The 12,172-nt window shown below is 37.0% G+C and overlaps 1 protein-coding gene across 2 annotated transcripts in view; it reads right to left on the bottom strand.

The window, feature by feature from the left end:
- Positions 1–768: 768 nt before the first annotated feature.
- Positions 769–12,172, bottom strand: part of Mtp (microsomal triacylglycerol transfer protein) — a 35,942-nt gene continuing 24,538 nt past the window's right edge. Inside the window, exons 4-6 of one of the 2 annotated variants that reach the window (XM_078176642.1) lie at positions 10,405–10,601; positions 5,519–6,172; positions 769–4,272 (exon numbers count right to left, since the gene is read on the bottom strand). In XM_078176642.1, the coding sequence (XP_078032768.1) occupies positions 2,524–4,272; positions 5,519–6,172; positions 10,405–10,601 (2,600 nt within the window). In that variant the 3' untranslated portion in view covers positions 769–2,523. The remainder of the gene's footprint in view (positions 4,273–5,518; positions 6,173–10,404; positions 10,602–12,172) is intronic. The other variant, XM_078176643.1, reaches the window with a different exon arrangement.

Below are 12,172 nucleotides of genomic sequence, written 5' to 3'. Positions count from 1 at the left end.
TCTAGAGATAACTGTCCCAACTTCTCGGGGCTGCCGAGGGCACCGTTATCCTGGACGTACAGTATTTTTACTGTACTTTCGTACAGTGTAACAAGCGGAGCACAAGATCTTAGGGTCACCGATTTTGTTGAGACTTTGTAAAATAGATTGCGCTCTTCTGATTGTAAATCTAGTATTAGGGAGACTGGAAAGTAATGTTGTTTCTGCGTATGTCGATATTCGTTTGTCATTTGTCAGCTCATTGTGTACTTCACGTCGCGCGGATGAGACTTCATGGTTAGAGTGACTTGTTTTAATATAAATAATCCAATCTCAGATACTTTTTTCTAATTCATTGCATGTACTTTTTTGTATGCTTTCTGAGTTTCGCAAGGGGAGTAACGCAACAGTTGCTACCAATAACATTTGCAATGTTTATCTAAATGCATTAGATGTTCGCAAATGCCACAGGTGGTTTTCTAGGTTCAAATCGGGTAATTTTGATCTTTGCGATTCCTATCGGCCAGGAATATCAACAATGTTAGACAATGAATGGCATGTTAATAAATATTATATTAATATGACACGTAAAAATAAAAACTTGTTAAAAATCCATCTGTTTGAATTTATTGTAAAAAAAAAGATATTATTTTCCGGTCCTCCTAATATAGTATTATAGGGTCAGACGTTTAATAGTTTTTTTAGATATTTGCAATTAGAATTTTATTGTTACAATCTTTCAACAAGATTTCAGGTTTCAAGAACTTCTGTCGTAACGTTACTGTTAACGAAGATAATTGAATAGTCCGTTTTATATGGAACACTCTGTATAAGGAGGTTTGACGTAAGTTTCTATTTTCTACCTTATCAACAAAAGATCGTCAAAATTGTTTTAACGATGTTCGTTGAACTGAAATTCTGTTATCCGAGTTTGGGTATTATGGTGTTTGACTTCTTTAAAATTTGTATTGTTGTGTATTGATTGTTTTGTATGGAATTCTCATTGTCTCATATCACGTAGATATATAATATCAACTTCTGCTGTTATCAATTTAAGGATAATTGTTAAAGATGTAGCTTTTTTATATAAACTTGAGGAATTGCGGTAAATACTGTACAAAAAGGAAACTACATGTTGAAGAAGGGACATGTTAAAAGAAGATTGCGCTATACAAAACGCATTGGTGTAAACCAAGGAGCAGAACTATTTAATTGCGAGATTTATGCAAAACAAACTTTATTTTTACATCTCACGACACCCATCATCATCACGTATCGATATTCCCATATATGGTGAAAGTCTGGGACAATTTATGTTTCGCAAAAAATCACATTCTTCTTACATGTTGTTCATTTTAATTAAACAAATTTAACCCTTCGTTCTCGATACGATTTGAATTCGGAAACTTAAACAATTCAGAACCACCATACTAATGCGAAAGTTATTTAATCATTTTAGTGCCGAACAACGATATATCCTACTTTAACATAACCTCGACAAAATTTTACTAAACTATATCAAATAGATTTGATATATTTTACTTAGGTACACGTGACTCTTTTGGTCGGCACTAAGCGTGTTAAAATAACAGTATGATCATTTTTAGTCGTCTCAAAGTCGCCGATGGAGTGCAAAGGGATATATTCGTTTACGTTCAAGTATATCATATTGACTATAAATGTACAAAGAGATTATTAAAATTTTAATTAGTTTCGTCTACAGGATCTTTCGTTCGACAATGTTTCGATCCTCCTTACTCTCCCCTATACGGAATGCAATTGTTTAAACTATTACTCGAGCACTTATTTTAAGAATATTGGAATTCTGACAGTTGGAACAATGACAACAGCTTTTTATAAACATTTTGACGCTTAACAATGTAATAAAAATTTACAGTATAAAAATGTTGGATTGACTTCATAAAATTCTTTCGACCAAAAATCGTTCATACGTCATATAATTTTTCATTTGACGTGCAACATAATCTTCGTCGTTGTATATTTTCCAAGGTATCAAAAAGTCTCGTATAGAGTATAAATTACTATATAAAAATGCATCAGGATTGATATCAGAGTAATCGTGGTCAAAAATACAGATGACGACAAAATGAAGTGAACAGGTGGCAAAATAGATACCAATGAAGTTTCATAAAATTAACATTACTGTTACATTCTTAAGTTTTACATAATATGTATATATCAAACAGTAATATCATCAGTGTAATAGTAACATTAATTTGAAGAAACATGATTGACTCCTATTTTTATTTCTTGTCCACTAAACTCTGTCCACGATTGTAAACAGACCTACTGCTAACTGGAATGACTTCAAGCGACTTGCATCATCGGAACACCAATTCGGTATTAATTGCTTACAATATAAAAATATATTCCACCAATGTGTATACAACACAGGTCCATCGTGAGGCACGCGATGCCACGTCGAACACGTCGCGCACTACGCGAGGACGACAAGAGCTAACGCATTCGATTAAAATTGTCATAGTAAACTTTTTAAACACTAGTCAAGTTCCACCGCAACGATCACTGAGAGTCTATCACCTTCGAGCACATCTCGTTGTTCTTGCTATTCAATTGATAAGACCTGCCGGAATTGTGAAGCTTCATCCTCCTGGTTTTCCTCAGCTTGTGCCTGCTGCCTGCTATTCTTTCCACCTTGTACACCTGGTATTTAACAAGGTTCGACGGTTGGCTTAGCCTCATGCAGAGGGACACCGGTCCAGAGAAGTCCACGTCCGTGGCCAGCTCCAGTTTCGGCTCCATCGTCATGGAAAATTCAGCCATGCTTTGCACAAAGTTTGTCCGTACTTTGCTGCCGCCTTGGATAACGACGCCAGCCTTCAAGTCGACCATCGATTGAGCATTCCTAGACCACAGACTCAGTTGAATCTGACCGGCTAGGTCGAAGCTCACCGCACCCTGAACGTCGATTTCTGCGACCATGCCGGAGGTCAACGGGACGTGCTCGCTGTAGCTGTGAACTGAAGACAGAGCCTGGAACGCCGGGGTCCGCTCGGAAGCAGTGCCGGACCAAACGTGACCCATCAATTCTCCTTGACCAGAGAAGAAGATGAAAGGTCTGATGCCCACGCCCATGAAGTCAATCTCCATGCCAGCGGTGGCTGGTTCGTCGTCCTGAACGTCTTCTTGGCCCGAGGTCGATACGAAGCCTCCGAGGCCGCCGGCGAAGAGTCCCAGAGAGAACAAAGCTTCCTTATGCTCGTCCACTTCCAACACCACGTCGACTGTTCCCCTTTTCAATATCCCTGAGCTGATTTCTTGAATAGTTACCAGCGACCCGTTGCTATCCGCCGACGTCAAAAAGCGTCTGGTAAACGCGGTGCTCAAACCACGTTGAGCCAGAACGTTATAATTAACCACGCTCCTCCCATACTCATTCATTATTTCGTTCAAGTTCGTAGCTAATACAGCATCCTTCTTAGAGACCTGCTCTAAACGTTGGCTCAAGTATTTCCGGATCTCGTAGGCTGAGTCAGAGCCGGCTAAGTATTCCACCAAACCCCTGATGGTGTCCTTCGAAGGATTGTTCTCGAGAATGATATCTAACGCGATGGTTCTAGCGCTGCTGTCTCTCCTGGGACCACCGATTTGGTAGAAGACTCTTCTGGCTGCAATCTTCGCTTCCTCCGTTATGGAGTCCTTCGGTAGGGCAGACAACGCCCTCCAAGCTGCCACGCTGATGGCTCTATCGTCGCCGGTTGCGAACTTCAGCAAAGTCGGAATGGAAGCCTTGCTTCTCAGATTCCTGAGAGCCCTTAGGAACTTCAGTTTGCACTCTTCGCCGGTGCAACTCTCCAAACCGATCTCCAAGCTGACTCTAGCCCTCTCGACCGCGCTCGACGTACCCAGGTGACGAGCCATCGCTGCCGCGGTTAAAGCTAACGTCTCGGACACCTTGTCGTTCTGCATCGTCTCCTCGGATCGTCTCAACACGTCCTTCGCGACGTCCGCGTCCGGCGTCGGCGACAGAGACAACGCCCACAGGTATCTTTCGGTGTCGTCGCCCACTTCGTCCTGTCTCAAGGCCTTCATCGCGGCCTGGTGCGCCGGCATCGTCGAGACGGACCCGATCACGTCCAATAGCTGCGTCTTCAGGTGACGGTATCGCGGACTCTTCAGTATCTTCAACAACTCTTCCGACGACGCGGATTTGACTAGGGGCAGCAGCTTGTTGAACGCTACGGCGGACTTCCCGGTGCCCAGAGCGGTGTTCTCAAGGGCGTTGCGGTGTTCGTCGAGGGCTTGCTCGAGCTGAAAATGGAATTTCAAGGTTATTTATCTAGTATCAGAAGTGCCATGCGATTATACAGATGGTCCCAGAGCTCCCTTTACATTGCGAAATCAATCCACTTTTTCGCCATATTTTAGACAATATTTAAACACATGTCTGCAAAAATTGCACTTGCTTGCAGCGACAAGAAAGATAGAAAACTGATGATTTTAAATTGTTTTATTAGAATGAAAAACTTGGTTGACGGTGCTATTTAATAGGAACGGTTAAAAATCATGAAATTACTTATTTTATAATTGGAGAATTTGTTTAGACATTATCTATGCAACTGGTTCTTTAATTTTTCAAAAGTTAGTCCGTTTTGAAAGGTGTTCGAATATTTTCGCGAGTGACTATACAATTTCTTTCAGCACATTATGTAACTCGTTTCAGGGATGGCCTTCACAGATATATTTCTTTATCGCGACAAAATAATAACATATGAAGCTACAAAAACCAGGAAGTCTATAATTATACCCCCAGATTGTTCACTTTGCTGCGTATTAATTTAACCTTACGCGAACAAAAGTAAATAACGACTGGCTATATGTGCTAGCTTTTAGCGTTGAAATTTGTAATTTATAATTAAATTAACGAACAAAATTTTTCCATGCCCTTAGTGGCCAAATATTCTCTATTTTCCAAGAGAAATGTGAAATCTTTGTCAACTTTATGCCGGCATTTCTTTAATAGATTTTATTCGAGAACTTCGGTGCATGTCTTGATATTAAAGAGCAGATCATATTTCACTGAAAGAAGATAATACATAAATATTAAAAGTAATAGATTATTTCAAATACTTATTCTATCCATTTTACGACTAATATATGAAATGTAGTGTTTTGTATTACCTTAATAAATCTTTGTTTCGAGTATTAGACTCAAATATAGTAACAAATAATTGAACATAAGATATTGAACCAAATAAATGAATCAATCACAAATACATAAATGCTTGTATATAGTTTCAGTTAATGGTTACGAAGAGGATCATGGTTCCATAATGGTTATGGAGAAAATACTATTCTCTATCATAATTGTCACAATTGTAACAGATATGGAGAGAATACTGTATCTCTACCATAAGTATCATTCGATGGAATTAAAATTGTGTGTGTCAGCTATGAAGAAAAGACGACACCACGACCATAACTGTCACTAAGCAGACCAAACATTATGAAAGTTGTAGAGACTGTACTACAATATTAAAACCTGTTTCAAACTAACCGTTTGACATCCGCCGCTGGGGCACGTGGCCGGCTCCACTTGAAGTTCTATGCTAGTCTGCACGAATCCTGGGTTTAAAGCAATGATAGCTTCCTTCACGGTATTGGCTTGGACGCGGTTCGGGGTCAAAACCCCGGTGATCTCTTCAAGGATTCCTTCCGACGTAACAATGGTACCGACTTCCGGTCTCGCTGGCAGTGTCATTTTATGGCTCTCCTTGACGTGGACCATGTTCGGCAGAAGATAATGCGACAGCTCGTAATTCGTTCTGTGCTCGCTGACGACCTTCACGTCGAACAGCGGATTTGGATGGCGCTTCCTCATTGGAAGAGTAGTCTGCTCGCAGAAGGTCTTCTCTTTCATGATTGTCTTCGGACCCAGGGAGTGGTAAGTAGCGTTGCAGAGGCCGGAAGCGTCTCGCTCTTGGACGTCGCCGTCGAAAACTCTATATTGAAAGAAACTGGCCAGGCCACGTTTCAAATTCGCTGAAGAAACGGTTTCTGATGGGTCCATGTAGATCGACTTTATCTCGCCGTGTCGCCATAAGAGCAACACTGGCTTGTCGCCGACGGTGTCCACCCTCGACGAGTGCTCGACGAAGCCTTCCGGTTCTGGTGCTCTGCGAGACTTGATCCATAACTGCGGCGACAGAAGCTGCGGAAAAATGGTAAAAATTAGTGCGATTGAAAGTCGATCTGTGAAAGTACGAACGAATTATTTCTGGCACATGCTTTTATTTAATATACAAAAATAAATAGCATTCTATTTGGAAAATTTTAGAAAGAAACAATGCGAATGAAAAAAATATGGAGACATCATTCTATTACTAAAAGAGAAACCAGTATAAGCTTTAATTTTTCATTTCTTCTAATTTAAGAAAAATGTTTGCCAATGTCAGTATGAACACCCTATTTAACAGATCGTACAAGAATTGTTAGGGTATTTCGACAATAGCATTCGGTATACAATGGGCCCTCGACTTTCGCACACAATTGGTTCCTGAAAGTGTGTGCGAATGTTCGAAAGTAGAGGGATATAAAAAAATATGCACCAAAAACGGTGATCTAAAGTATTTATTTATTTAGCTTTCGAGTGTTTTCTTTATAAAATTGTAAAGTGTCAGCAGAGTACCTCCTTTTTTTTCTTTTCGTGATAAAGATTTTTATAATATGCAGTGTTCTTTTTTTTATTGACCTACATACTTGAGAAATACGTTCTGCATTGGAATCGCATTCTTCCATAATAGTTAAAAATTTGCCTAGATGCATGAAGGCTTCATTCATATTTTTAATTATCTAAGTATTAACCTCTTGATCGGAACTATTGGAAATGGGTGTTTAAATACATTTAAACTAATGTGTAGTTTTAAATAAAAGAAACTTTATTTTACGGTGCGTGAGGAAGCTCTTTTCTATGCAGATGTTTTTCCACGACTGACCGTGGCCTTTCCGGAACCCCGAAAAGAAAACTCGGGTCCCCTCGTAATTCGAAACTGTTATGCTTGTGCCTCACAAGGCCAAGCACTTATACGAGGTGTATATTTTCCTATCTTAATTTCCATCGCTTCTAAGAACATTGATTTGTTTTTGTCCATGCACAAATATCGTATTGTGGGTAATACGTAATATTCCAATAGGAATAATATTGTAATGTAATGGCTTAAGTCTGATGTCTCCTGAAAGGGGGCATTCAATTTCTATATAGTCTGCTCGACCTCAAAGGCTTACAAAGTTGAATGTTTTAACATGTGAGAAATAATGAATTGTGCGAAAGTAGAATATGCGAAAGTCGAGGGCCGCCTGTAGTTCATATTACGCTATTTATAACGCATTAATTATATGTAGGGCACAGTATAGCACCCGCACGACAAGAAGGCACTTTTGTGTTTACATTCTCCCTCTTATTAGCTGACCCACTGCCGCAATTATGGAAGCAATTAGCCAAGAATGCAGATGAAGATTGCTACTTTTCAACGGTAACCGATAGTTGAGACAGTGGAGCACTTAATAAGAGGGGAAAAGCAAACACAAAGGCCTTCTTGTTAGGCGAGGAGTATAAACGAGGCTCACTGACTTAGTATAACTTATGATCAAAGCATATTGACTAACTCACACACTTATATTTTACTTCGATTAATATGTCAAATTCATTTGGCTCCTTTTCCTTGAAACGTATGTTTAATCACTAGAAAAATCTTACAATAGAATAGAAATCTTTTAAGAAATATGAAAGAAGTGCAGAAAACAAAAAAATGGTGTTTAGGTTTTCCATTTATGGGGTTCGCAAAAAATAATTTCAGTTTTACTGAAATACAGTTTTTATTCTTATTACGATTGGCAACCGAGAATACTTTGAATTTCAAACAGTAATGAAATTTAGTTTTTCATGACATCAAGTTAATTTGTAACCAGTTAACTATTGCAATCTTTCTTTGAAAAGCATACAAGTGGTTGTTATAACATAGAATTAAGTTGCAATCCAATTAATATTTCATTTTATAATTTTATTATTAAATTGTATTTCTTCACTTAGCTTAAACAATTGGCTGTTTGTAACGAGTACACTCGTCATAACATAAAATGTTGTCATTTCTTTATGACGAGCATACTCGCCAAAAGCAGTTAACTGGATAAATTCTGTTTTTCATACCTGTGTGTATAAGATACACATAATGATACCATAAGGATATCCATAGGAATACCTTATAACACATTAACTATAACATTATGGATGACTATAATAATACTTTATAGACGTCTATAATAGTTTAATGTTGTAATTATTAGAGGAAGAATTTCATATTACAGATGAAATTAGCGATTAAATTTCTTTGCAATAATTTCGTAGAATCTGCTGCTTCTTTCACAGTTTATTTAAAATTCCATGCACAATTCTGTTACTATAAATTACCCAATTATCAAAGAAGATGCGATAAACACTGAGAATGTATATACGCGATTCTCTGTGCTGAACTGATAACCTTTCCTTCCTAAGTAGAAGCAAATCAAACGCTGTTTCGCAGATACCAGAGTGAAATCGTAATCCGAACGGAATATTTTAAATTAGAAAATGCTATTTTATTAATTTTAAATGAAATATTTATCGTGTGTTGCATCAAATAAATAGACTTCGTATCTAATCTTATGTTGCCATATACACGATTTAATCAACAGAACTAGCTTCAATTTATGCGATGAGTTGATAGATAGTTTAGACAATCGTACTATAGTATAATTATGTCTAATGAAACTATCTTTCTAAGTTTGCCACTAACGTTAAACACAAGAGCCAATTAGGATCGTCTTATTTTTAATTGTTAATCATTTTTGTTAATTGTTAAATTTAAACTTAATAGTTTTATGGATGCATAATCTAACAATAACGTCAACTACTTTTTTTAAAGATACTATATTCATTAATTATACTAGTTGATATAGCTCGTCATTCACTTCATAAAGATACTAAGGCATTTAACGTGAAAAATCGTTCGTTATTCTATATAAAAGTATAAAGTATACATAAGTAACTGAACATCACTATAGCCTTACTATGACGTGTGCTCGACGCGTTGCGACGAATAAATAAAAAATAATAAGCAATTAAATAATAATTAACAAGTAACAATTGATATTGGATTTATAAATAAAAAATGAATTTAATTATTCGAAATAATTTATTTTGATCTTTATAAATAATAAGTAATTATTTCTGTCTTTTATTTAGACTTCCAAACGACAAACTATCTTTTTTGTTTAAGTAATCATTTAATCAGATCACTGGAAGAATGCTTAAATTTTTCGGGAATGACGTGTAGGTAGATGAAAAATAGATAATAATTTAGGGGTTAGGGTGAAATGTCAAAGTCTAGAATGACTAATAAGCAAGGTACAGAGTGTTCGGTAGTGACTAAGTGAAATACAGAATATTACATGATATTATATGCGTAGCAATGAACTAATATTTACATTCGATAATTGACGTTCATGCGTCACTGAGATATAGGTTGAGATGTAAGTTGGAATTGATTGATAACTACAATATTATGTATATTATATGTATATAGCATTATATATTAATTATATATTATTATATTTATTAATATTATATATTATTACTATAGTATTAAATATACCATGTGTAAGTACATATTATTTCATATTATATATAGACATTCTTCCAGTTTACATTTACTTTAAGAGAATTTAATAATTAAAAAATGAATTACATTAATATAAAATCACCAATTTACTCAAATGATTATAATTGTTTGATCACTTATCGTATAAGTAAAAACATGGAGAATTTTTTAAATTGTACAAGAGGATGATCTTGACATAAAAATATTTTTGATTTGTCTACTGGTACCAATCCAACTTTACACTAAATTATATTTGCAATTGGATAACTATTTGTATTTGTATTTGCAATTAGCGATGTTTCAAAGAGATACTCTTTTGTAGTAAATTATCAATTGATTTATTTAAGTCAATAGATATTTTATGCATTAATTTTGGAAATGAGGACTTAGACCGATTAGAGAACATTATTTTCATACAATAAATAATAAACAATTAATATGATATTATAATATCATCAATTTAAATTATATCTTATATTATAAATGAGATAAAAATATTACTATTTTATATAATTCGTTCAGATCAATATAAATAATAAGTAACTTCTTTTGTCTTTCATTTAAACATCCAAATAACAAAGAACGTTTTATTTAAACAATCATTCCACTGAACATCTACTTAAACGATGCCTATCTCTGTCCGCAAGAACCTCCTCGGTTCCACGTACTCTATCGCAACCGGCTCGGCGCGATCACAACAATGACTCGCGCCTGCATAAAGAAAGTCTAGCAAGAAATGTTCTCCTACCTGTATCCTGAGCAAGAAGGTATCGTGATCGGTGGGCTGTTGCCAAACGGCGGTCACGTTCAGCTCGCCGGTCAATCGTAAGCCGACGTCCCCGCTGGTCTTCGGTGGGGCAGCTTCGTTGAAGAGCAAGGTCGTCGTCAGCTTGTACTTGAGACCGCTCACCACGTCCCAGGCCCTGGCAGCCCCGGCCATGGCTGCTAGAACAACGAACAGTCTCCAGTGCATGGCCACGCCGCGAGGTCTCGGAGGATCGACGAAAACCGCAAAATTATAAATCCAAATCGGAAATGGGCCGGAAGATGAAATGACGACACGGAGCACCTCGATCACCGATTAACTGATTGACTAACTTCTAGCTACGATACCGGTCTACGTAGACAACGTGCGCACGCGCGCGCGCGATACCAACAGCAATTTTGGAATGCGACCCGGCGAGAGTCACGCGTCGACTGACAAACATTGTTACCACGGAATCCCCCATCTAAACCGATGAGACACGCAGGATACCGTGGTTCCCGTGTGTTGGTGCGTCCACGGACACGTCGGTCGCTGCTGTGTTCCCAACGCGATTGCGTGCGATACGCCTGTCTGGCCATAGGTTGCTCGATCGTGCAGTGATTGGGTGCCAGAGATCTTTTTTTTTCGCCGGCCGGTTTGACCTCCCCCATATCGGTCGGGTCAAGTTGTATAGTGGATCGAGAAAGTTCGGCACAGTAGGTGTTTCTTGAAGGGTTAGAACTGGGATAAATGGGTATAAACAGATGTTACTTATTTCGTTTCTCACTTGAGACTTTTTAATGGAGAAACTACAATTGTTACGCCAGATACTAAAAGTGCTGGTTATTGATAACATAAAGATTTGCCTGCTCCAGTAGGCATCAAAACGAAACAGTCAACGTCTAGATGCTCACACATCCGGATACAGATTTTCTATCCATCGTGTATATCAGTCAGTAGTTTCCATAAAAAGTCTGTTTGTGATGAACTAGTGACAATTTTTCCAGTTTATACTCATTTATCTCAATTCTTACCCTTCAAGAAACAGTCGGTTTTCTATTGTTGTTAAAATTAATGCGTTGACTTTGTATGTCCGAAACTTTTTGTATCGGTGTAGGAAAATTGATATGCTGTCTGCTAGATCTGTGTAAGAACATTCTTGATCGAAATGGTATATAATGTATTAACAACGGAAACTATTAAAACACTAAAAATGACTTTTGATATTTTTATCATTCATACATAGGTGACGCTCTTCTTGTTCAAATTAAATAGGATTTTATTTATTCTATTTATCTTATTCATTTAATTTATGAGAATCTCATTTATAGCACAGGAATTTAATGGAATAAGCACTGGCAAATATAACATATATAAAATAGAAATATTAAAAATTCATAAACTTTTATATTTAGTATACATTAATTTACATTTAATATGTAAATTATGACATTATCCTACACGTTCCGATTGTCAGATTTGGGCTCAGTAAGTAATTCGGTCGATTCACGCTGAGCGATGAACGTGTTAATTAACTATGCATTATATGTATATTATAACCTTGTGATTGTTATAAGCGAATGTACATTAGTTGCATTTAAGGCTCAGTAGTTATAATATTAAATTATTGCAATTGAATGACGTCTCTATGGCGCCATTAGATATTGTTATATTACCTATTAGAATAATTTCAACATTACCAAATTTGTTTATTTTTAAAAATCTGTTGCATGAGCTAGGAAATTCAATTTCATATGTATAAAATGCAGCA

Source organism: Augochlora pura, chromosome 3 (genome assembly GCF_028453695.1).
Source record: "Augochlora pura isolate Apur16 chromosome 3, APUR_v2.2.1, whole genome shotgun sequence".
Classification (NCBI taxonomy): domain Eukaryota; kingdom Metazoa; phylum Arthropoda; class Insecta; order Hymenoptera; family Halictidae; genus Augochlora; species Augochlora pura.
The sequence above is the reverse complement of the archived record's forward strand: the minus strand, read 5'-3'. Positions and strand labels throughout refer to the sequence as shown.